A 24,768-nucleotide genomic window follows, 5' to 3' on the forward strand; every position below is an offset into this window, starting at 1 on the left:
TGAGATCATGTGCAACTTCTTATTATAATACATTATTTATTAAATACGAATTGCTGCTAAAAGATAACCTTTGATGAAGAGGAATAGTGTAATTTATTATAAAAAAAAAAAGAGAGAGAGATTCAATTCAAAATGGTAGTATTATACTCAAATTGACTATTCTATGAAAAGTTGCAGTCAAATTATTAAGCTTATGTCAATGATAATGCAAAAAAAAAAAAAAAAAAAAAAATATCATGATTTATTTAGAACTCAGATAACTAAAATTAAAGTTCGTCTATACCAGTAGTTATGAAGAAGAAAGTCAAATCTTATAATATACTTAATAATCATTTATCAATCTTTTTCTTTTTCTCTATTTTTTTTTTTTTTTTACTTTTTTCTTTTTTTTTTCACTTTAAATCAGATAATAACGTTATTATGGTATCACATTCTAGAGTATCTATTGTTGGAGCAGGATCAGTTGGAGCTTCAGTTGCTTATGCACTCATGTTCAAAAATATTTGTTCGGAAATATTAATTGTTGATATTAGTCCTGATATTGTTCAAGCTCAAGTTCTTGATTTAGCAGATACAGCAAGTATAAGCCATACACGTATCCGAGAGGGGACAGCTCAAGAGGCTGGACAGACGGATATCATTGTGATTACAGCAGGAGCTAAACAAAGGGAAGGAGAAACTCGGATTAGACTTATCGAACGAAATTACCGAGTATTAAAGAATGTGATACATAGTATGCAACCTATTCGACAAGATGCCGTCATCTTGATGGTCTCTAACCCAGTTGATATCTTGACTCACATTGCACGTAAATTATCTGGTTTACCGCCCCATCAGGTGATCGGCTCAGGCACTTACTTGGATACAACCCGACTTTGTGTTCATCTCGGTGACATCTTTCATGTCAATCCTCAATCTATCCATGCCTATGTGCTTGGAGAACACGGTGACTCTCAAATGATTGCCTGGAGTGCTGCGATGATCGGCGGTCAACCGATCCAAGAATTGGCTGAATATAAAACCATGGATAAAAAACTAGTTTCAAGGGCCATCTCAGGTAAAGCAATGGACATTATTCGATTAAAGGGGGCTACATTTTATGGTATTGGTGCCTGTGCTGCTGATATCGTACATACTATTCTATTAAATAAGAGAACAGTTCATCCTGTATCTGTCTATGTCGAGAAATATGGTGTTACGTTATCTATGCCCGCCAAGATTGGATGGGAAGGAGTCCAAGGTGTTTATCAAATATCACTTTGTGAAGAAGAAGAAGATAAATTACAAGCCTCTGCTGAAGCACTTCGAGAAATTCAAAACTTGTATTAAATAATATACTAATTTATTATGTTATACCCTTTGTAGATTCTATTCATTTAATTCTCAAAAAAAAAAAAAAAAAAAAAAAGAAAAATAAAAAATTGAATTTAAAATTATAAATGAAAAAAAAAAAAAGTGGAGAAGTGAAAAAAAAAAAAAAAAAATTTTTTATTATTGTATTTTTTCTTTTTTGCAACTAATAATAAGCTTGAAAACTTTTTAAATCGCCGCTCCTTTTATTATTAAAAACAACAATATTATGGATAAAATAAAATAAAATAAAATAAAATAAAATAAAAAAAAAAATAATAATAAAAAAAATTTTTTTTCTCTCTCTCTCTTCTCTTTATTATTATTATTATTATTATTTATTTATTATTTTACTAATGCTGTCAACAGAGAAAGAAAGTTCAAATACTTCTTTACCACCACCGTCTGCTTTATTTAGTGGTTATTACCCTTCTTCAAATTATGTATTACCTCCTCCTTCTACTTTACCTGGATATCATTCAATACCACCACAGCAACATTTTATATATCATCAACAATTACCCACTCCTCCTGCTTCTGTCATATCATCCTCGACTGAAGAAGATCAACAAATTGAAACAAAAAAGACTTCACTAGGTAGACCAAAACGTGGACGTCGTCAAAAGAATGATTCTACAACAACAACTATAAATAAAAGAAAAAAGAATCATCACTATGAAATACTTGAATTAAGACAACAAAAAAAGACAACAAAAAAGCAACAACGTAAAGAATTAGAAGCTGCTGCTGCTACTTTAGCTTCTTTTGCAAATATAACTGAACGAGAAGAATGTGTTAAATTGGAAGCCTGTGCAGGTCAAGGTGGACAATATCAATGTGATCATTGTGGATATAATTATAAACATTTAAATTGTTTACAAAGACATAAATGGGAACAACATACTGATATATGCCACACAATGACAAAGCATCAACAAAATCAATTATTAGAGGTAAAGAAGGTTGGTTTGGTTTAATAATAAAATTAACAAAAAAAAAAAAGTCTAAATTTTTCTTTTTTTTCTCTATTAGGCGGCACAGATTTTGATGGATATTGCTCATTATGGAATGAAAATACGAATACAATAAAATTAAATCTTTCTGAATTTGCCTTGAAGCCATACGCGATACATTTTTAATTTACGTTGTCGGTTAACAATTAATCGACGATCTACTGCATTTTGTTCTATTCTAAATAAATTATCTTGTTTAAATATCTTTGCTATTTCTTCTGATGTAAAAAAATAAACGCGTGTTCCATCTCCTCGAATATAAAAGTTTTCTTTTAATAATCGATTCTTTTTAAATCGTAATTGTGCAAGGTCATATCGTCCATAATCACGGAATAATACAAGTCCTCCTGGTTTTAACATACGGTATATGTTCTTAACCGCTTGTTCCCATTGTTCTGGTGCTAATGCTGACATGACAAAGATCAGGACTACAATGTCTAATGATTCTGCTTCAATTTCCTCGGGTATGTTGGGACTTGAAAGATCCCATACAAATGCAAGTGATCTTTTTGGATTGTAATTTTTGTTACCAACTACAACGTCTACAGCTGTCTTTGAATAATCTGCTGCATACACAAAGAGTTCAGCGTTTTTATTTTGTTCTAATAAAGGATACATTGTGTTGCCTGCTCCACATCCTATTTCAAATACTCGTTTCCGTCCTGCATCTACTTTACTTGTATCAAATAATTCTGGGAATTCAATCTTTAACCAATTACGATTTTTAAAGAATCGATTTTCATTTTTTTCATAAAACTTATTCCAATAATCTGCTGGATTTTTATAATATTGTTCTATATATATATATAAAGAGTAGATATTTAGAGGAGTTAAAAAGGAAGAGGGCAAATTTTATCTAAAAAGAAAAAAAAAACATACCTTGTTCTTCTAAAGGAACAGGGTTTTCAAGTTGAGCAGATACTTTCTCTTTAGCTGATTTTTCTTGTTCTTCATCCCAATCGACATGATCCCTTATGTAATATACAATGAGATAATATACAATGAGTCCATTATGAATCAATAATGCAAATCAATGTTCAATACCAAGCATTATAACTAAACACTTCACTTTCATCTTTTAATAATCGAGAACCAAATTTCTTATTTTCTTCAACTTTTTCGACATCAAGTACAGATGATGTTCTCTTTTTTCCAGTTTCCACATTGTCTTCCATGTTTGATCGTTATATATTTATATGAATATATAAAGAAAGAAAGAGAGAAAGTAAGTAAGTAAGAAAGAAAGAAAAAAAAAAAAAAGAAAGAAAGAAAATGAAAGTTATGATTTTAAAAGTAAATTTATATCAAGTGGCTTTGAATAAGTAACAGCAACAGCAGTAGTTATTATCTGACAGTGATCCAATGAAATTTGTTTACCGAATCCTAATTTGACATTTACAAGTAAGCAAGCATTTTTATTTTATTTCGTTTTATTTCATTTTCTTTTTCTTTTTTTTTTTCTTGAAAAGATGATTGAAAATAGATCTTTAATTAATGGCAAATTAAAAACATATAAAAAGCCAACATCCTGGCATGCCATCTTTCCAATGTTTTTAGTTGCTTTTTCAGGAGGGTAAAAAAAAAAAAAATTGCATACATGCATACATACATACATACATATATGCATACAAGCAATATGCATTACATAATATACAACAATATGCTTATAAATAATCCTAATTTTAGAGCTTTATTTGCACCTCATGTACAGTTTTATACAGAAGTTTTCTGTAGCATGTAAAAATAATAATAATAATAATAATAACAAATGAAAGAGTTGAATAAACTCATACTATTGTCCTTAGATATTATAATACACAAAATGATATTGATGATAGTCTAATACCATTTAAAGATTGTGCTATTCCTGAAGTTCAAAAAATAGTATCTCAAGCACAAGCTATCATTATGTTTCTAACCTGTGCATCAAGTAATATTATAAATATGACATCATCATTTTTTTATCTTTTTGTTGTTATTATTACATAATACTGATCTTCTTTTCTCTTTTCCCTCTTGTCTACTTTCTTTCAATCATAAATATAAAGCATTGGTGGTTGCAGGTTACTATGGCCGCTTATCAGATATAAAAGGACGTGTATGCATCATTCGTATATCTACATTGGGTAATTTCATCTATGTATTCTGTGATCTAATAACCGCTAAATATTATGACAAAATCGGCATTTTACTTTTATTTTTCGGTCCTTTTATCCGAGGTATCATGGCTGGCGAAAGTGTATTGATGGCTACTGTTCAAGCCTATATTGCTGATTGTACAACCACGTCAAACAGGTAAGAAAAGAAAAGAAAAGATGAATAAATTGGTTAACCAAAAAAAAAAAAAAAAAAAAAAAAGGACAATCGTGTTTGCAAGACTTATGGCAAGTTTATTCATTGGTTCGGCTATAGGGCCCTTTATCAGTAGTTTAATCCTCAAGGTATGTATATATTCATTTATGTTTGTATACATGTTTATAGTTTTAAATGTGATTCATTCTTTCTTTTATACTTAGAATACGAAAAGTATCGTGAATGTGTTTTATATAGCTTTATTTGTTGACTTTATCAATGTTATATATACCCTATTCTTTATGCCAGAATCAAATGAATTAGCTATTCAACCTAAACAAGATAATGACATGGTGAAATCAATTCATTTCTGGGAACGTTTAAATGTGTTTTCAGCACTAAGAATCTTATTTAAAGAGAGTCCAGCTCATTTAACACGATTTGCTTTACCTTGTATGGCCCTTGCTGATTTTTTATTGACTTTAGTAAGGAGACCACCTACATTGTTATATGCTATGCTTAAATTTAAATGGACTGCATACGAAGGTAGTCTCTATTATACATTTGCGTCTATGATGAAGCTCTTGATGATGATAGCTATCTTGCCCCTTTTATCAAAGTTCTTTAAAAGATATTATCATTGTTCTTCCATCTCATTTGATATCTGGATGATACGAATCGGTATTGGTATCGATGCACTTTGTCTTACATTATCTGGCTTAGCAACTCATGTCATTGTATTCACACTAGCTGGTATGCTACAAAGTTTCTCTATGTTGGCTCAACCTTCGATTCGTGGATTGATTACGACTTTAGTGAATAGAAATCAAGTAGGTGAACTTTTAGGCGCCATAGCTATATTAGATTCATTAGCCAGTAAATAAGAGATAATATATGTATAATATACACTGGAGGGGGATGATGTATGATAGTATTAACTCCATTATTATTTAGTGATTATATCTCATTTGGGTATTAATTTTATTTATGGATCTTCTGTCTTGACAATGCCTAATCTTACATTTTTTGTTTGTGCGGCTATTGCAAGTTGTTCATGTTTATCAGCATTTATGGTAAGAAAGAAAAGAAGACAAGAAGAATGGAATGATGGTGATGAAGAGATACGTCATGGATTGTATAGAAGCCTATCTTCTTCTATGAATGAACGTGAATCTAATCATTAATCTAATACTATGTACATCTATCTTCTTTATAATGATTTGTTATACCATTAAATATATAAAATGCTCTCTGTATGTATAGAACTATAAATGCTATATATCCATTTATAAAGTCATTTCATATGTAGATAGTATATATACATATAACGAATGACTGTCTGTCTGTCTGTCAATCAATCCCTATTATAATAATACAAACGTCTTAAAAGTGTCCCATTCTTATTCTACATGTACTTTATTTGAAAAACCAATAATAAAAGAAAAATACAATAAACACAATAAATAAAGTCAAAAGACACCACATAGTCCCAGATTCCTTTGATGCCATTATTTTGAAATTATCCATTGTTTTCCCAAGTATTGACCCTGTATTTGAAAATTGATCATTCTATATAAAAGACGAATTTTTAATTATTGGTTCTCTTTTTTTTTTTTTTTTTTTTTTTTTTTTTTTTTTTTTTTTTTAATCATGTACCATTTGTTCAAGAAAACTGTTTCCAGAACGTATTTCTTCTCCTATTTTTCCAGTAATCTAAAACATATACAAAATATAAATGCATACAAATATTCATATAAATAAACACACACATATACATGTATATAAAGGCTTCAATAATACTACTCTTTAACAATTACATTTTTCAAAATTTGCACTTTTGCAGATAATCCAGAAATTTCTTCATCATTTTGACTTTCCAAGTAATCTAAATCTCTATCATTCATATTCATGCTAACCATTGGTTCTCCATTTCTAGACAATGGTGATGGACTTCGTCTTTCATCTGCTCCTGCAAATAAAGCGGATCTGTTATGCAAATTTTGATAACTCCTATTATTATTATTATTTTTTTTTCGGGAACATTAACAAACAAATAATGTTAAACAGATAACATCTTTAACTTGAGCACCTTACACTGCTCCTATTCCCAAATTGTCTAGACATGCAAATATATAAATAAAAAAGGTTTATTCATTTAAGAAAAAAAAAAATAAAATAAAGAGAGAAACAGAGAGGAAAGGGAATAATTAAGGTGTGTATGTAGTGTAACGTATTTTTTTTTTTTTTTTTTATTAGTCTGTTGCTGTGGATTATTCTTCATTATTATCACATAAAGACCACATTTTTACCCAATCAACAGCTAATGCACAGTCATTACCAGTACCCCAAGTAGGTAACCATGTGTTTTTCGCATCATAGAATTTATTTGGAGCATGAGGATCTTTATTTGTCCATGGCTTACTTTCATCATCTGGCCAATAACCCGTTATTCCACCTACAGCTACATTTAAAACCTACACGATGATGAATATATTATTACATAATATGTGTATATATATTTATATATGTACCAAGTAGAATTCTTGATCAAATGGAGCAGATATATCACCTTCTGTCCATGGATTCATTGTATCATTTGTAAACTGACCTCGACTCCATGCTGTCTCATTAAAATCAACTTGTAATATAGTTGTATTGTCTACATAGGTTCTAATTCCTTCCTTTGTCCATTCTAATCCATAAAGATGAAAATCATCTGTCCATGATTGACCTGAAGCCGACATTAAAGTATTTGTAGTTAAATTATATTTGTTTAAATAACTATGGGGGCCCCAATGTAAAGCAGAAGAAACGACAGAGTTATTGCCATAGGCGTAACGATCATTTCCTCTAGATTCAATAATATCAATTTCACCACTTGCAGGCCAACCCCCATAAGCTGAATCAGTGGGTAACATCCAAATAGCCGGCCATAACCAATCCCCCTTCGGTAGACGTGCTCTGACCTCGACTTTACCATATTGAATAGAAGCAGAATGTAAGGTACGTATTCTAGCAGATTGAATAGGGTTCAAATAATTACCTCCAGAGGAACCCATCGCGACCCTTTCACATCCGTAATTTGAATTATCTGTACAATCCACAGAGGGCGCACCTCCATACAGACTTATGACCCCTCCATTCTTTACTGCCTCTTCTCCAATCCTCTCTGCTGTCAAAGTAGGCTTCAGGTACAAGATACCATCCTTTACAAAACTATTCGATCTATTATTTGTATAATATTCAAATTCCCAATTTCCTCCTCCACTTAAACTTATTTCATGTTGCCAGTTCTTTAAATTAAACTTATCAAAATGATCTTCAAATACAAGACAAAACGGCTCATTAGTATTCATTTCTTCTTGAAGACGAATTGTATTACGCTGAACTGTCGATGCTTTCATATATTCATCATAAGCATATTTATATTCAAAGCCAAGAATACAAGTAATGAATGTACAAAGTAATAAAAAGAGGAGAATTTGAAGCATTAAAATAAAGGGAAAGAGGAAGAGAAAGAGAAAGAAAGAAATGATAAAATAAGTCTACTTTACACCCTTTTTTTTTAATATGTATCTTGATCTGATCTGAGTACATACATACATACATGCTTATTTATTTAATGAATAATAACTATCGAAATTACTAAAAATAGGAGCTAAATATTATTACAATTATGCATTATTTAACCGTAAATGAGAATTATTTGTTGTTTCTGTTAATGAAATTATTAATTGTAGGTGGAATAGTGGATATATTTGTTGTTGTTGTTGTAGCAGCAGCAGCAGTAGCAGTAGCGTTATTTTGATTTATTTTCTCTTGTTGTTGCTGTTGTTTCTGCTTTTCTTGTAATTCTCTAATCTTTTGTTTCCTTGCTTCAATTACTTTTTGTGGGTATTGAGGATTGTGATCTCCGTACTATAAATAAAGTAAGTCATATAGTATTGAATACTGTACAATATTCCTCTATTTACCTTTTTAAGATAATCCTTTTCTCTCTTGAATAATAAAATATGTGGTTCTGGTGCTAAAGAATGAAGCATGTTAAAAATTTATGTTATCAAGCAAAAAAAAGGGAAACTTGTTGTTTAAATTAATACCATGAATCATGTAATGTTCCCATCCTGTCGATTGATATACGCCTATTCCTATCCATTCTTCTGGCTTTAATAACCGAGGCGGTTGTGGTAACCATCTTGCTAAATTCTTTGGTAACACCACATGTCTATACAAGTAGATTTATAAATAAGCAGTTATGTATGCATGTGTGCCTCTTTTTTCTTTCTTTCTTTTTAATAGAGTACCTATATTCATGTTCCTCATCTATTTTACAATCAATAACCATTACAGCAAAAGAAAAGGATAGGAATAGTGACATGTTTTAAACAAAAAAATAAAAAAAAAAAAACTTACCATAATAGTATTTTGAATAAATAATTTGGGCTGGAAGTTCTCTTAGATCCTTTTCTCTTTGTAATCTTTCAGCTTTTTCTTCTTCATTTGATTTAGCTCTTGGTGATTCATTATTCATTTGTCGTTCTCTTTTAATGTATTTTTTTTTTATTAATAATTTACGTCCTCTTGCTTGAATTTCTTTAAGTTCAGTAATAGTTTTTGGCATTAAATTAACATATTCTTTGTCATTAGTAGGTGCTTGTTTTGTTGGTTGTTCTTTACTATTGTCCATTTTAGTTGTATTAAAAAAAAAGAAAAGAAAAAAAAAAAGAGTTACTGTATTCAAGTCACAGCAACAATGACAGCAACCTGTTTATAGCCGTAGTAACGGGTCTTTAAAAAAAAAAAAAAAAAAATCAACATACTAATTTAATCAAGGAGAAGAGAAAAAAGAGAAAGTAATAGTCATGTTCATAATAAAATCGGTTTTTCTGACGGATAATTATATATTAATCTATCTGCATACATATTAGCCTATATGAGGTATTGATATGCTCTTTAATGACGTTATTCTATTCTCTTTACATGTATTATTACAAAGGACATAAATAAAAGAAAAGTAGTAGTATTTTACCCTCCTTTTTGTTTGTTTGTTTGTTTGTTTGTTTGGTTTACTTTCTTCCAACAAGAAAGAGAATGGAACAGAAGATAATATCATTATCATCCATCGTAAACAATAATCATTCTTCGAATCGAAAATCATTCAGTACAAATAATAAAAGTTTATTACCAGAGCAAAAGAATTTAATAGGGAAAATGAGTGATATTATTTGGTTCAATACTAATAACATAGTAAAGAAAGATATTATAACTCAAAAGAAATACCTAAAAGAAGAAAGGAATTCCAGCGATAATATTTATCATCCTTCACCACGTCATTCTATTTCACCACCACAGCCAGAATATTCAAATAGGAAAAAAACTATTTTGAATAAAATAAAGAGAATATCACGTCGTTGGATAATCACGTTTGCTATGGTTTTCTTGGGCATCTTTATCGCTATTACATTTATTTTAACAGGCATATTTAAAGCAAGCAGTAGTCATCATACAAATGATCCACAAAGCTCATCCACTACTATCGACTTACTCTCTTCTTCTTCTTCTTCTTCTTATAATATACTTGGTACTGTAACAAATTCAATGGATCATACCTTAGGATATCCATCTACTACAACCTTATAATTATCCTATCATTTTAAAAAAAAAAAAAAATAAAATAAAATTATTATACTTTTGCTTATGTAATTATTGTATTTTTATCTGATTAAAGAAAAAAAAAAGATTTTAGTATTTTTTTTTTTTTTTTTTTTTTTTTTTTTTTTTTTTTTTTTGGTAATAATGATAGAAGGCGAAACATCACAGATTCAATATAAATTTATCGAATATAATGACACCATTTATCAAGTACCCATTCGAAATATGGATCAGGAAAATGTCATTTTATTAAGTGATGTTCAATCCATTTTTCCAAAAGCAACTGCCCTTTTATCAAACTCAAAACTAATTCCTTTTAAGCTTGATCCTCTTCATCACACTGAACTATTACCAAAACGCATTCCCATCATCAATGATCAAAATATATGGCAAGTGCATGTACCTAATGATCAAGATAATAATACCACTACCTTGGAATTCCGTTTGAAACTTGATCAACTGAATGAGAAATTAGATTATTTGATTTCATTACATCAATCACAACAGCAAGAAGTGAATAGTGATCAACTGGAACTATCACTTGATAATGCTACCTTTAGAAGTGTAAATGATGTCAATAACAATAACAGTCCACCACCAGCTTTTTCAAGTCCATCTCATGTACCTTCTTCTTCTTCTTCTCCTTCTTCTCCTTCTCTTCTTTCTGCTTCATGTCAACAAGACCACCAACAGCATAATAGTAGTAATAATCACCAACATCATCAAGAAGCTCCTCCTTCTTATGAGACCTCCATTCTCAGTACCATCAAAGATATTAACGAAAAACTACGTTTATTCGAATCGCATATACCGAATCGACACAAATCACCAAAATGGTTAGCAAAACGTGATGAATGGCTCAATCGAGAACCCAACAGTATTGAACAAGTGGCTTACCAGTTAGTTCAACTCGAGATGGCCTTACTATGGACAGCTGTGACTGAATCTTGGATTCAAGAGCGGGAAACTTGGTTGTCCTTAGTTGCAAGTGCTCAAACCGAGCGTCATTTAGCAAGTGCCATCATTAATCTTGAAAGATATACATTAGTTATGGATCAAGAATGGTCTCAGATCAGAGAAAGATGGATTAATGAATTATTGGAATTTGTTGTTTTACCGTTAAGCCATGGTTAATCATAATAGAACACACACTCACACACACATACATACATACATACATACATACATACATGCTCACACACACTCACACACACATACATACATACATACATACATACATACATGCTCACACACACTCACACACACATATTATATATATATATAAAGGAAGGAGGGGAGAGAGAGGAAAAGAAGAAAACGGTATTTTTGTATATAAATACGTATACATGACATGAGAATAGGTTCTAAAATATGTAAGCTTTTATATATCAAGCTATTAAAGTCATTATTATATTGTGTTTATTCCTATGTTTTTATTGATAATAAATAAATACTGTTATTTTGACTATGAATTTGCATTAACATTAAAAAATTTTTGCGTAAAGGTAAAAATAATTTTTTCGTTGTTTAGTAATAAATTTTGCTCCAAGAGATTTAAAAAAAAAAAAAAAAAAAAAAAAAAAAAAAAAAAAAAAAAAAAAAAAAAAAAAAAAAAAAGGGGCAGACAGCAAGGAAGTAAAAATAAATGACAAAGTTGGAACAAGAACTGAGCACTTCTTGGCCTATCTAGCCAACGTAATAAATACATTAGATAAAAATAATATGAAAAACCAGTATATTGTTATGGATGATGCACCTATTCATAAGCCAAAAGTGATCAAAGCACTGATCGAAGAACAAGGGCATAAATGCATATATTTACTACCGTAATGATTTAAAACATGTCTATTGAATATCACGAAACATAAATGCATTATTTTGATGTGATTTGAGTATTGTAAGACAAAAGAAATTCTTCAATGACATAAATACAATTCATAGTAAGCTTATTAAATAATAATTTACAGGCATTCTAAGGCATATCATTTTCAAGTTTCTTCAAAGCGCAAAATTATTTTTACCTTGACGTAAATTCACATTCAAAAAACCGTAGTTGTTTTACAAAATGGATCAACAAAATATGTTTTGCCATAGATCAATGAGATTAAAATAGTGGACTTTATTAATAAATGATCTTTACAAAAAGCAAAATGCGTTAATGAATTTGTAGATTAAACTATACTATACAATGATATTATATATAAAAAGCAAAGGTTCGATGCATTAAAGAAAATCAAATAATTACAAGTTAATTGATTGTTGGTTTGCAGCTATAATGGTGTTGTCGAAATCAAAGTTATCAATTTGTTTGGGCAAAATGATACCGTAGTCGCTGCCTTTTACAGGCTTTTGGATTTCGTTTTCCACCAAGCTTGCCCAAATTTATTCTTGTTTGGATTTAATTGTCGCATAACCAGATAATTCATATGCTCTTCCTTCATTGTATTGATGGTTTAGCATGTTTTTTGAAGACAATCCTATAAAATATATATTATTAGTTACAAAATATTATTTGGTTTACTTTTAACTTACGTTCAACTTCCAAACCAAATTCCCAAGGTTAAAAATCTTGTCAACTTGGCTTACATCTGTTGGAATGTCAGAATATGACAAATGTTCCAGAACCTGGACATCTTTGGCGGGCGTTTCTAACGACCACAGATGGGTGTGTTTGCCTATTTTTTTTTAAAAAAAAAAAAAGAATATTGGTACAATGTTTAAATCAGAATTAAGCGGAAGTCTTACCTCTTGCATGCACAAATATCACCTTCAACTCGCGTAATGTGTCTTCAGTAGCATAGAAACACGATTTTAAGATTCTTCGCAGAAACATCAATACGCCAAACAAGCCCTTCACGTGGTCCATGCCGAAACGACTGTTGTCCGAGATCCCATATGCACCAGATGTCTCAAGTAAACAAAACTCGATACCGTCCAATTCAACAACGCCATCCGCCTTGAATATCTCATCAGAGGAGTCTAGTATAACTTTACCCGTTTTAAACGAAAGGTTTATGGTTGGTAAAATTGCCGTCTTTACTGCCAAACTTAAGAGCCGCCAAACGAGGTGGTAATTGAACATGGACTCGCTTTTTTTAATGATTGAGCAATTTTCCATATACTTGTTTATCAATATAAAAAAATCGTAAACGTATCTTGCGTTGGCTGAATTGCTGCCCATCTCAATCTCCTCCCAGTGATCGTTATCTAACAGAGCCTTCATGATACTTCTTTCATTTCTATTCTTTAACTCTTGTATAAACTTGGTGGTGTATGCACCAAAATCCATGAAAGGTGACTTTACCACCTGGTGTTTGTTGTTGCCTAGTTGCTCATACAGGTCAATATCATAACTTGGTTTACATTGAATAGTGTATCCACATTCGATAATATGATACTTCTCCGGACAGTATTTGTGACATTCACATTCATCAAAATACTCCTGCCAGCTACTCCAAAAGTTATCGTCATCGATTGCTATTTTTTCTTTTTTTTCTTTTTTTTTATCGGGCTGGGTGCTGGACTGTGGTTGGTGAGAGACATTAGATGTTGTATTTCCAAGTGAGGACTTAATTTCTTTAGGCAATTGATCGTTGTTTTTTTTTTAATTTCTCCAGGTCGTTTAAAAATCCTTGCCTGATTGTAAGGAAACCTGATTTGGAATCACTTTCTCTAATAAAATCATAATAATTATCAAAATTCCATTCAGAGAATTCAGTTTCTTCAAAGAATTCGATATATCACTGCAAAAAAAAAAAAAAAAAAAAAAAAAAAAAAAAAAAAAATTTGTCCGTTGTATGTATGGAGTACTATATGGCGTACGCGCGTACGACATACCACTGCAAAAAATTTGTCCGTTGTACGTATAACTTTTTACATTTGATTGGCTATTTCTTTGAAAAAAAAACATGAACTATCATTTTTTTTTTTTTTTTTTTTTTTTGCAGAATAGATAACGTTTGTTTATCTGTTTAAAAAGCGTTTGATTAAAGATAATAGACAAGTTAGTATATGTGTTAATATAAAGAATAAGAGTTATAGAGAATAGTTATTATCTTACCTTTAACATATCACTGAAAAATGCTCTGTATAAAAAGTAGAAAAAGCTACTACCAACATAAACAAGACTCTTTTGCTAAGAAAGAAATAAAACTAGTCAGTATAAATTCGTTAACAAGGATATTCTAAATCTTCATACTACCTTGAATATAATAAATATCTACAGAAAATAAAATAATTGTAAGTAAATAAGTTTTAATCTAAAGTAAAAGCATAAAAAAAGAAATAACAATGAATGTAGAAAGATAGTAATTTTCTTAACTTTCTCTATGATCATATGATTCTCTATAGATCCATTTTTGGAAAAAAAAGTGTTTTTTTCTGTAATTTCACAATGTAAATAGTGTGATTACCCCCCCTTTTTTTTTCTCTCCCTGTAAAAAAAACACAGCCAAAATACCTGTAAATTTAAACATTAAAAAAATAATGAATATTAGCAGTAGACATGTCTTTTTTTTTTTGGATATTTTTATTCTATGATAGTATATTAAACATAATATATTTTTTATTTGGAAGTTTTATATTAAAAATTAGTAGAAATAAACAATTAAAAAATCGGTGCTTAAATTGTGGCGTACGACGTATAGTACTTTTATACGTCGTACGCCAACTTTTCGTAGTGTATATATAAGGTCCGACATCTCAGCAGGGACAGCAGCTTTCTCAATAACAATAATAGTTCATAATAACGCGTGTTTACAATCAATCACAAGCACCCATTCTATTGATTTATAACAATCTCAACTTTCGGGGGGGGGAGGAGGGAAGAGAGAGAGAAAGAGAGAGAGAGACAGAGAGATGAATTTTTTTTAACAGTTTTAACGTGTAATACCAAATAAGGAAATAAAAACTTTAAAAATTCGGAGAATTACCTAAAAAGTAATTAATAAATTTCATCAGTGTAATTTTTTGAAAGTTTCAATTTTAGATGAAAATTTAATATAAATATAGTTCTCACTCTCTCCCCCCTTTTATTATCATTAATTATTTCAGACTTGTTATTGTTACTAATGGCGTCTTTTATGAGAATTTATACAGCAGTTTTTATTGTATTGTAAAAGCCGTGATAGAAGTATTATAAAAAAAAAAGGTATGTGATACTGCAGCATAGAAGCAATTTTGAATCGAATTTCCTCTAATAAAGAACATCTTATGATTAAATATTTATTCGTCGCCATTAGAAAAGTGTTGAAATCTTGTTTTTTTTTTAATTTAATTTAATTTAATTGAAAAACCTGGTGTTTTGCTGCTCAGATAAAGTGTTGTGGCTTGTTTAAACGGGTTTCATACATTTTAATAATTTATTATAAGCACGAATTGTCAACATCCCTCTTGCTACAACATACCAATTAAACTTGCTTTATGGGATTATTTGATTCATCAGAAGTATTAATAAGGTGTGCAGTCATAAGTAGCCGTGATGGTCTTGAATAGAAGCTCTCTTCATGTCCATATTACTTTTTTATTATTATTATTATTATTCATTAGAGTATAAATTTTCAATAAAAATATGTGTATATGATTCTACATGAGTTTTTTTTTTCCTTTTTTTAATATGACGATATAAAAACTTTAATAAATAAATATATACATATTTATATATAATATAGTAAAGACTGACGTACCGTGTATAATAAACATGATTATTATAATATAGCGTTCTGCTGCAGCAATAAATATTCAATTTTCAATAAAAACTAATTCCATCATATAGACTGTCAGGTAGTACAGCTCTAATGATCTGATATTGAATATAGAACTATACAACGCACAAACAGGATGGCTAATGCATATGATAGGCAAAAATAGGACTATAATGAAAGATTCTTCAACAAATATAACCGACTTTTTTTTTGAAATTCAGATAAGGAATGATGTAATGTAGAAAGATATTACTTCAAGTAGTAGCAGTAGTAGTAGTAGTAGTAGTAGTAGTAGTAGCAAAGGATAACATAAAAATACTTTATATTTTTATCGTTAGTATATGAAAAAAAAGAGGAGGTAGTTCAGGTCGTCTGGGTGTTACGATATGCTGCATAAAATATATTCAAAAATAAATATTATTATTAATAACATGTGTTGTACAGATTTTTTATTTCTTTTTTCTTCTCATGAGTCTTTTTGTAACTGTAAAAGGAAGTCAATTTTATCGAAACGGGGAACGTTATATGATAAAAGGAGCCAACTATTGGCAAGGTATGAATTTAGCAGCCCCCACAAGAGAGCTTGGAGGGGATCGAACCCGACTTTTAATAGAACTGGATCAATTACAAAAAATGGGAGTCAATAATTTACGTATCATGGCTTCCTCTGAGGGACCTGACGAGGAACCTTATCGGATGAGACCAAGTTTACAACCTTCTATAGGCCATTATAATGAACATTTGTTTGAAGCCTTGGATTATTTGTTGGATGAAATGTCGAAAAGGGGGATGACTGCAGTTAGTAAAGTGAGCCATAGCGACACACATAGTATCTCTCTTCTAATTAATATACATATACATATACATATATATTCATATATATACGTATAAATATATATATACATACATATATATAAAACGGTATCTTCATCATAGTGACTTTAAGTAATTTCTGGCATTGGAGTGGAGGGTAATGATACGATTTATTATTAGATAGAATCAAATCTAATATTAGCATTTCATTTGTGGTAAGATAGGTTTTCACAATATATTGCATGGATTACTAAAGAAACGATTCCATACCCTGTAACAAGAGATAAATGGGATACATTTACAGAGTTTACAAAAAGATTTTACAATGATCCTACTATAAGACAACAGGTGAATCAGCTTTATAAAAATCATATTCGAGTAGTTCAAACAAGACGAAATACAATAAATGGAAAACTTTATAATGAAGATCCTGTCATTATGAGTAAGTCATCATGATAGAATAAACTCTTATTTTAGTTTATTTCGCCTCTCTCTCTCTCCTTATACACACACACACATTTATATAGGTTGGCAGATTGCTAATGAACCTCAATTGGCTCCTAAGGATTGGTTTGAAGAAATTGCTTGCTTTATAAAACAAAAGTCACCATATCAATTAGTATCAAGTGGAATAGAAAGTAAAGTTGATAGAGTTGATTTTATGAATGCTCATGAATCAAACTATATTGATTATTGTACCTGTCATTGTTGGGTAGAAAAGTGAGTATATGTATGTGTATATACATGTTATGTATGTGTATATACATGTTATGTATATTTTATTAATTGAATTTTTACTTTTTTTTTAGTTGGGGTATATATGACCCAAGTGATGTAAACTCTAAAAAAAAAAGTTTATCATTTGCTATCAATTATATAAAGGAGTATATCATGAGTCGATATGAATGGAGTTTAGCATTAGTAGTAAAGAAACCAATTGTTTTAGAAGAATTTGGAATGGCGAGGGATGCGTGGCGTAAACCTTTAGATAGTGAATATAAATATGACCCTTCAACACCTACAAGTCATAAGGATATATTCTTTAAAGAGGGAGTCTATGAAACGATTGAAAAGTTGTCTAATTGTTATGGAGGATCCAATTTTTGGGCATATGGAGGCATAGGAAGATCAACAGATAAGCCAAATTCAAATGGCATGGTTTGGTTAGGTGGTAAAGAGTCTCTATTTCTTTCTCTTTTTTTCTATTATATATCAATATATACTTTATTTTATTTAGATCCACCTCATGAGCCTAAAGGATGGTATAGTGTCTATGATACAGATACAACTGTAGATATCATTAAACAACATTTTATGAATCTATAAATATATTACGAAGGGAGTATATCTATTATGGACAACATTATATAATAAGGAGGAAAAAAAAAAAGTAGAAATAAAAAGAGTGAGGAGATAAACTGACTGTGTGTAATTTATTATTAGGAGCTTATTATATACAATAATAATAAACCCGATATTAAAACCGTTCATATTTTATACACAAAGTTTTTATTTGGGGGAGGGGAAAGAGAGAGAGAGAGGCAGAGAGAGAAGCAGAGAGAGAGAGGCGGAGAAAGAGGCAGAGAGAATGAAACATACACACACACACACATAAAAAGGAGAAGAACAGTAAAGCGATTTTTTTTTTCTTTTAATTATATAATAAAATTTGAGATTTCAGATAATATTAAAAGAGGAAAAAAAAAATTCCCCTATAATGTCGATCCCACCACATAAATAACAAAGTTATGCTCAACTAATAAAATAATATTTTTAGATATAATAATACAACATTCCTTTCCCTTTCCCTTTCCTTTTTTTTTCCTAAATAAACAAAACAAAACAAAAACAAAAAGAATATGTTTAATAGTAATAATATATCTATTCAACTTCAAAATTATCATATATCAACAGCTATGGATAAAGTAGCCAGTCATAATGAAACTATTGCTATTCATCCTTTAGCTATGAATGATAAATCTATCAATAGGGCATCATTATTTTCTTCTACAAATACGATTAAAAAGGAAGAAGAATTAACGGTATCAGCAAGATCACTTATGCATCATGATTTGAACCCAGAATTTAACAAGAAATATATCCTTGGTCAAGAACTTGGAACAGGAGGATATGGATTTGTTGTGTCTGCCTATGAACGAGAGACAGGGATTGAACGAGCTGTTAAATTTATTATTCGTCATAAAGTACCTTCAAGTGCTTGGGTGAATGATCCTCAAGAAGATGGTTTAGTTCCAATGGAAATTTATTGTCTAAAGCATATTCAACATACAAATATTATTCACTATTTGGATTCTTATAAAGATGACGTCTATTTCTATTTAGTAATGGAGATACATGGTACACAATGGACAACAAGTACACCCCAATTATTAACACATGATTCACAAACAGATGAAGATGAAGATGAAGATGAGATAGAGACACCTACGACCACTCTTCATCGACCTTTTGTACGTCGTACTTCATATGATTTATTTGAATGTATTGAACGTCATAAGAAGTTTAACGAAACACTTGCAAAACACATCTTTAAACAAGTTGTAGAATGTGTCGCTTATCTAGACGCTATCGGTATTTGTCATAGAGATATCAAAGATGAAAACATAGTCATTGATAACGAATACAAGGTAAAAACCAAAGATGATTAGTTTAGAACAATATGAATTGATTTAATCTTTTTTTCTTGATTTGACAGGTAAAATTAATTGATTTTGGTTCTGCGGTCATTTTACCTCGCAGTAAGAGATCACAAAATAGAAAAGTATTTACAAAATTCTATGGTACCATCTCTTTTGCTTCACCTGAAATCTTAATGTCTAAACCTTATTATGCTGAACCTGCCGAGATTTGGTCCCTTGGTGTCTTATTATTTACATTATTATTTGGTGAGGTTCCCTTTTCAGATTCTAAATCTGCTTGTAAAGGACGTATTCTATTTCCTGATATTGCTGTTTCTCAAAAAGCAAGACATTTAATAAGTTCTTTATTGATAAAGAATCCAGCTCAACGACCAGATATTCATGAAGTATTATCACATCCATGGCTTGTCACTTTAGATTAATTTAGTGAGATGACGTTCTTTTTATCTATCTCTCTTTTTTTATATATCTAATTTTGCTTAATACAATTAATGCTATACATGTAAAAAGAAAAAAAAATAAAAAAAAAAGCACAAAACAAAAAAGAACACATGCTATTATTACTATTACAACTATTACCTATACATAATAATTTACCCCTCCCACTTACCCCTTTATATATTTACATAATTGGGCATTTTATTATCCTATCTTATTATTCTAGTTTGGCATGCCAAAAAAAGAAATAAAAAATAAAATAGAATATATTATATTAATTTATATTATTAGAAAATGTACTCACACTAGTCTAAAATAAACTACAGCTATATAATAATAGTAAAATAAGTAAGTGAATAAATAAATGAATGAATGATGACTCTATTCTTATCTTCTGTGTATAGATGATGTATATGTAAAAGTTTTTTTTTTTTTTTTTTTTTTTTTTTTTTTTTTTTTTTTTTTTTTTTTTTTTTTTTTAGATCTAAAATAAAGTACAACACAGATATGATAAGCTCTATGTCATTACATGCAATCAAGTTATCAAAAAAAAAAAAAAAAATCAATAAACGGCGTTTTAACTAATATTTGGAATATTATTATTATTGTTATAAAAGGTATTAATTTACAAAATATACATACAAAAAAGAAATGCTAAATAAACAAAGAAAAAAGGGCATAGAAGAGCGTGAAATATCTATACATGAGAAGAAGAAGGAGGAGGAGGAGGAGGAAGGGGATATTTTTCCTTTTTTTTTCTTTCAAAAGTGAAAAGGGAGTAAAGGCTTTTGTATGTTCCTTTTTTTTTCTTTTCTTTTCTTTTCTTTAAAAAAAAAGGAGGGATATATAGAATTGAATTCAAATACAAATCTCTTGAACATTTGTATTGTTATAAAGATGTGTTGTATTTGCTGCTGTTGTTGGAGTAGTAGAAGCATTACTTTCTTCTTCATCAGACGACACACTCTCCTTCTCTGCTCTTTCAGCTAACATACGTTCCATATCTCTTTTCCATTGTGATTTCATTGTAAGTAATTCAAGCATGTCTTTATAAGTTAACTTTGCTACTTCTTGTGCTGTTCGGTCTAATATATACTATTATTATCCAATCCAATACGCATTATAAACAAATTTAATTTTTTACCATAATCTTCATTTGCAAAGGTAGACACAAATTCGACGTTACAAGAGAATTGTACTTTTTTATTCATATTAAAGAAAACCAAGAGAGAAAAGTAAATTATGATGGTAATAAACAAAAAAAAAGAGAGAGAGAGAGAGAGAGGTTTTATTAAATAAACAGAATAATATACATTTATATGTACTCAACTACTCTCGTATTCCTTTCTTTCTATTTATATATTTATTTTAGGTGATTCCGCGGAAAAAAAAACTATTTTTTTTTTCTTTATTCTAAAATTGGAAAACCTCGTTTTTTTTTGTGTAATAAGGATCTAATAACTTACCGCGTTATATTACTTCACCACTATAGACACACTCATGTGTTCCACTGGAAAAAAAAAATATTTATCTTATTTTTGGTAACTTTAACTTAATGAATAAAAATTCCTTGTTCAACTACTAGGACAACATGATAAAACACATAATATAAAAGTAAAACCTGTAAATAAAATAATATTATTAATAAAAGACAATAGTTTGTTATGATAGGAAAATGGGAAGATTCTGAAGTCCCATGAGACCTTGTATAACAAGCTTAGTATTATTATTGTGTGCTTTCTATATTGAATTGTAATAAAAAAGCTTATTGACTTTTAAAAAAAAATATATATTTATTTAATTATGATAATTTCGTTTATTCTATTTTTGACAAAATAATCCTATATATGATATCCCTTTTATTTTATTTTATTTTATTTATTTTATTTATTTTTTATATATTTATATATTTATATTTATACACTATGTAGTGGACATAGAAAAAATAATAAATGTAATACGCATAATAGTAACTTTATCTTTTGTCACGGTACTATTGATAATAAAGGTCCTGTCAATTTATATTATTTCTTTACGAGCCGAGGTATCCTTTTTTTTTTTTACTTTGATTATATACATGTAGTTTACCAAATAACAAGATTTATCCTTCCCCCCTTTTTTTTTTCTAAGTGTAAGATTTAAACTATTTTTTTTTTTTTTGTTCGAATATCATCCAATACATGTATTTTTGTTTTAAGCTTATAGAACATTTTTATACCCCTTCGTTCCCTCAATATCCCTTGACATTTTAATTCGGGAATAGTTTAAATTACTAATCATGATATGATTGAAAGGAATTTCATGGTAGATATTGCATTCATTTAGTATATCCTTTTTTATGCCTTCTACAATAATGTGATTATGATATATTATACAAGAATAACCTCTTTCTCTTATTCTTTTTTTCTCTTTTTTTTTTCTTTTTTCTCTTTTTTCTCTCTTTCTTTATATGCTAGCATTTAATTAAATACGAATGCTGCAGGAGAATAGAATTGCCCATATTTGTGAGAACAATGCAAACTATAATATAACTTGGTTGATATACAAATAGACATGTAGCGTGACTTTTTTTTTCTTTTCCTTCAAAAATACATGTATATGTATATAGTAGCTTTGACTTATTATATAATCCTTCATGCTCAAAAGTTGTATATGTAATCCTATTATTTCATCCTTTTTTTTTATCATTTCTTCTAGAAATAAAAGTTGGCTCATAAAACTTTAATTTTAAAAAAAGAAACAATCCAGAAATTCCTAAGGTGTATCATATCTTCTATTATGGTAGTTGTATTATATAGGCTATTACGTAAGAATAACACACATTATATCATGACTGTTGCTATTACTACTACTAAGATCAAACATATCTATTACTTTACAACAACAAAGAAAAAAAAAACCCCTTCCCCCAGTACTGTGTATACGTTATATCTATCCTTAATACAGTAGTATTGTGAGGTTTCCATTAAAATATATCATATACTTTCTACTTTAGATTTTTTTTTTTTTTTTTTTTTTTTTTTTTTTTTTTTTTTTTTTACACCATGGACATAGACTACGTTATTTACGTTGACTGCTAATTATTGTTATACGACATTAACTTGTTTTCATATATATATATATATATATATCATGCTAAATTATATAAAGTCTGAATCATAAGACGACCTTCATGACAAAGAAGTTACCTTTTGACTTTACTACTTCTACTACTACTACTACTATTCAGCTGAGTCTAAAGTCATTTATGCAGCTCCATATAGTTTTTACACTTCAAATTCAGAAAAAAAAAATTAGTTATTGAAGGATTAAACCTTGGGTTCAGACTTCTTACCTATAAAAATTTAAATCTCTAAAGGAGAAACCGTGTTTGATATGGCGATATTAAACAAATAATAATAATAATAATAGTATGTCTAATTCGAACTTTGCTGAAATATAGCAGAGCGATCATTTCCATAAAGTACAGCTTTTAAAATTTGATACATATTTTTAGAAGCATTCTTGTCACGCTGCCATAACATCCCACAACCTTGGCAAGCAAGGACACTATGAAGATTGACAATAGCTTCTGTAAAAAAAAAGAAGAAATTTCTTGACATGAGTGGCACAGCTATGTTAACAAATATTTAAGCACAGTTATAGATAAAAAAATGATTACCGTATAACCTTTGATGTTCGAAATTCATCCACCCATGCAAGTAATAAATCTCCATCCTTTTGCCATTTCTTTAGCTGTCGATAGAGAATCCTAGTTACACCGGTACGATACGTCTTTATTTTTGATTATTCCTTCCTCAAACATTTCCATTACCAAAAGAGATGAGTGGTAGTTTCCTTTTGTCATAAGAAAAAGGGGCTCTTTCTTCCAATAATTTTTTTAGCTTTGCTATATAAATAAAATGGCTATTTAATATTATTTCTTTCCAGTGTTCCATCAATAGTTTGTACCTTGGATTAGATCGCAGGAGGCATTTTCGTATTTCTTCTTTTCGACTTGTTATATTTCCTTCCACCATTCACCAAAATGTTTACCAATTCTTCTCTCGCCCTTTGGAAGCCTTGATATAAATTAAATCAGCATTTAGCCGTTGAAGATCGGTTAAACTCAAGTATGTCATTAAGGTGTAACAGGATATAAGTAACGTATTGAAAATATTTTGAAATCGTAGCTGTTTTTTTTTTTTTTTTTTTTTTTTTTTTTTTTTTTTTTTTGAGGGTGTTGGGGAGAACATCGTTTAGTCATTTTTTGGTTCTCTTTCTTCACATGTCTGATAGACCCCTGTGTAGGTATAGCACTTTTTTTTTTGTAGAGCATCTTCTAATTTTGATGCGAGTTCTTCGCCATCACCGTAAGCGGCAGCAAATACTCTGTCCTCGATTTGGGGTCTATTGCATACAGAGAAGCATCACTTAACTCTTCTTTTGTCATTACATAACCCAAGAGTGAGAACATCAATATCTTGTTCAGAATAACGGGAATATTTCAGTATCATTCGTCTCGGTACCCTTTTTTTTTTTTTTTTTTTTTTTTTTTTTTTTTTAAAAAAAAAATATGTATATTAAAATATATTTTTTCTTTTGTAATGAAAAACGTTAATACAACGACCATGCATGTAGAATACATCTTTCTAAGAAAAGTCATGCAAGAGAATATAACTTTTGATATGACTCAATGTATCAACATATTCTATTTTATTATTGAGGTATAGTTATCTCTTACAATATAGAATCATAGTTGTCCTATTTTAGCCTTATCTCTCTCTCTCTCTCTATGCGTTATATTGAATTAAATTACATTTATTACTTTAATGTACAAATATCTAAAAGAAAATTATAACAAAAGAC

At 29.5% G+C, this 24,768-nt stretch overlaps 13 protein-coding genes across 13 annotated transcripts; 6 read left to right on the forward strand and 7 right to left on the reverse strand.

The window, feature by feature from the left end:
• Positions 1 to 363: 363 nt before the first annotated feature.
• Positions 364 to 1,421, forward strand: BX663DRAFT_497344 (L-lactate dehydrogenase B). Its single transcript, XM_051525902.1, has one exon. The coding sequence runs from the start codon at positions 421 to 423 to the stop codon at positions 1,327 to 1,329; it is 909 nt and encodes a 302-aa protein (XP_051386679.1). The 5' UTR covers positions 364 to 420; the 3' UTR covers positions 1,330 to 1,421.
• A 45-nt stretch (positions 1,422 to 1,466) lies between these two features.
• Positions 1,467 to 2,384, forward strand: BX663DRAFT_202456 (uncharacterized protein). Its single transcript, XM_051521743.1, has one exon. The coding sequence runs from the start codon at positions 1,707 to 1,709 to the stop codon at positions 2,325 to 2,327; it is 621 nt and encodes a 206-aa protein (XP_051386680.1). The 5' UTR covers positions 1,467 to 1,706; the 3' UTR covers positions 2,328 to 2,384.
• A 57-nt stretch (positions 2,385 to 2,441) lies between these two features.
• On the reverse strand, positions 2,442 to 3,538 carry BX663DRAFT_548854 (S-adenosyl-L-methionine-dependent methyltransferase; the record flags this gene model as incomplete). The annotated part of the gene is made up of 3 exons (XM_051531108.1): positions 2,442 to 3,157; positions 3,243 to 3,334; positions 3,408 to 3,538. 3 exons carry the CDS (start codon positions 3,536 to 3,538, stop codon positions 2,442 to 2,444), a joined length of 939 nt encoding a protein of 312 aa, XP_051386681.1.
• Positions 3,539 to 3,832: 294 nt separating this feature from the next.
• On the forward strand, positions 3,833 to 5,539 carry BX663DRAFT_427742 (major facilitator superfamily domain-containing protein; the record flags this gene model as incomplete). The annotated part of the gene is made up of 5 exons (XM_051522638.1): positions 3,833 to 3,936; positions 4,169 to 4,293; positions 4,412 to 4,658; positions 4,723 to 4,804; positions 4,880 to 5,539. 5 exons carry the CDS (start codon positions 3,833 to 3,835, stop codon positions 5,537 to 5,539), a joined length of 1,218 nt encoding a protein of 405 aa, XP_051386682.1.
• Positions 5,540 to 5,805: 266 nt separating this feature from the next.
• BX663DRAFT_202489 (uncharacterized protein) lies at positions 5,806 to 6,825 on the reverse strand. The gene is made up of 4 exons (XM_051521744.1): positions 6,745 to 6,825; positions 6,473 to 6,665; positions 6,312 to 6,368; positions 5,806 to 6,224 (listed from the first exon to the last, which is right to left on the reverse strand). Exons 1-4 carry the CDS (start codon positions 6,777 to 6,779, stop codon positions 6,072 to 6,074), a joined length of 438 nt encoding a protein of 145 aa, XP_051386683.1. The 5' UTR covers positions 6,780 to 6,825; the 3' UTR covers positions 5,806 to 6,071.
• An 87-nt stretch (positions 6,826 to 6,912) lies between these two features.
• BX663DRAFT_497360 (concanavalin A-like lectin/glucanase domain-containing protein) lies at positions 6,913 to 8,225 on the reverse strand. Its single transcript, XM_051525903.1, has one exon. The coding sequence runs from the start codon at positions 8,144 to 8,146 to the stop codon at positions 7,175 to 7,177; it is 972 nt and encodes a 323-aa protein (XP_051386684.1). The 5' UTR covers positions 8,147 to 8,225; the 3' UTR covers positions 6,913 to 7,174.
• A 404-nt stretch (positions 8,226 to 8,629) lies between these two features.
• On the reverse strand, positions 8,630 to 8,885 carry BX663DRAFT_400317 (regulatory subunit of cyclin-dependent kinase; the record flags this gene model as incomplete). Its single annotated transcript, XM_051522207.1, has 2 exons — positions 8,630 to 8,682; positions 8,756 to 8,885. Coding segments are annotated over 2 exons (183 nt in total), but the record flags the coding sequence as incomplete, so codon positions are not given.
• Positions 8,886 to 8,910: 25 nt separating this feature from the next.
• On the forward strand, positions 8,911 to 11,745 carry BX663DRAFT_534779 (uncharacterized protein; the record flags this gene model as incomplete). The annotated part of the gene is made up of 2 exons (XM_051530583.1): positions 8,911 to 8,920; positions 10,519 to 11,745. The coding sequence occupies 2 exons, from the start codon at positions 8,911 to 8,913 to the stop codon at positions 11,439 to 11,441; spliced, it is 933 nt and encodes a 310-aa protein (XP_051386686.1). The 3' UTR covers positions 11,442 to 11,745.
• Positions 11,746 to 12,406: 661 nt separating this feature from the next.
• Positions 12,407 to 14,065, reverse strand: BX663DRAFT_497367 (uncharacterized protein). The gene is made up of 3 exons (XM_051525904.1): positions 13,832 to 14,065; positions 13,053 to 13,802; positions 12,407 to 12,982 (listed from the first exon to the last, which is right to left on the reverse strand). The coding sequence occupies exons 1-3, from the start codon at positions 13,848 to 13,850 to the stop codon at positions 12,831 to 12,833; spliced, it is 921 nt and encodes a 306-aa protein (XP_051386687.1). The 5' UTR covers positions 13,851 to 14,065; the 3' UTR covers positions 12,407 to 12,830.
• A 2,412-nt stretch (positions 14,066 to 16,477) lies between these two features.
• On the forward strand, positions 16,478 to 18,490 carry BX663DRAFT_497373 (glycoside hydrolase superfamily; the record flags this gene model as incomplete). Its single annotated transcript, XM_051525905.1, has 6 exons — positions 16,478 to 16,811; positions 16,946 to 16,979; positions 17,047 to 17,264; positions 17,350 to 17,542; positions 17,632 to 17,993; positions 18,060 to 18,490. 6 exons carry the CDS (start codon positions 16,478 to 16,480, stop codon positions 18,146 to 18,148), a joined length of 1,230 nt encoding a protein of 409 aa, XP_051386688.1. The 3' UTR covers positions 18,149 to 18,490.
• A 146-nt stretch (positions 18,491 to 18,636) lies between these two features.
• BX663DRAFT_497378 (kinase-like domain-containing protein) lies at positions 18,637 to 20,334 on the forward strand. The gene is made up of 2 exons (XM_051525906.1): positions 18,637 to 19,470; positions 19,539 to 20,334. The coding sequence occupies exons 1-2, from the start codon at positions 18,682 to 18,684 to the stop codon at positions 19,902 to 19,904; spliced, it is 1,155 nt and encodes a 384-aa protein (XP_051386689.1). The 5' UTR covers positions 18,637 to 18,681; the 3' UTR covers positions 19,905 to 20,334.
• Positions 20,335 to 20,670: 336 nt separating this feature from the next.
• On the reverse strand, positions 20,671 to 21,232 carry BX663DRAFT_497379 (uncharacterized protein). Its single transcript, XM_051525907.1, has 2 exons — positions 21,065 to 21,232; positions 20,671 to 21,005 (listed from the first exon to the last, which is right to left on the reverse strand). The coding sequence occupies exons 1-2, from the start codon at positions 21,129 to 21,131 to the stop codon at positions 20,779 to 20,781; spliced, it is 294 nt and encodes a 97-aa protein (XP_051386690.1). The 5' UTR covers positions 21,132 to 21,232; the 3' UTR covers positions 20,671 to 20,778.
• A 2,104-nt stretch (positions 21,233 to 23,336) lies between these two features.
• Positions 23,337 to 23,636, reverse strand: BX663DRAFT_548864 (uncharacterized protein; the record flags this gene model as incomplete). Its single annotated transcript, XM_051531109.1, has 2 exons — positions 23,337 to 23,491; positions 23,582 to 23,636. The coding sequence occupies 2 exons, from the start codon at positions 23,634 to 23,636 to the stop codon at positions 23,337 to 23,339; spliced, it is 210 nt and encodes a 69-aa protein (XP_051386691.1).
• Between the last annotated feature and the right edge of the window lie 1,132 nt (positions 23,637 to 24,768).

The sequence above is a fragment of the Cokeromyces recurvatus genome (genome assembly GCF_025118155.1).
Source record: "Cokeromyces recurvatus strain NRRL 2243 chromosome Unknown BX663scaffold_3, whole genome shotgun sequence".
Classification (NCBI taxonomy): Eukaryota; Fungi; Mucoromycota; class Mucoromycetes; order Mucorales; family Mucoraceae; genus Cokeromyces; species Cokeromyces recurvatus.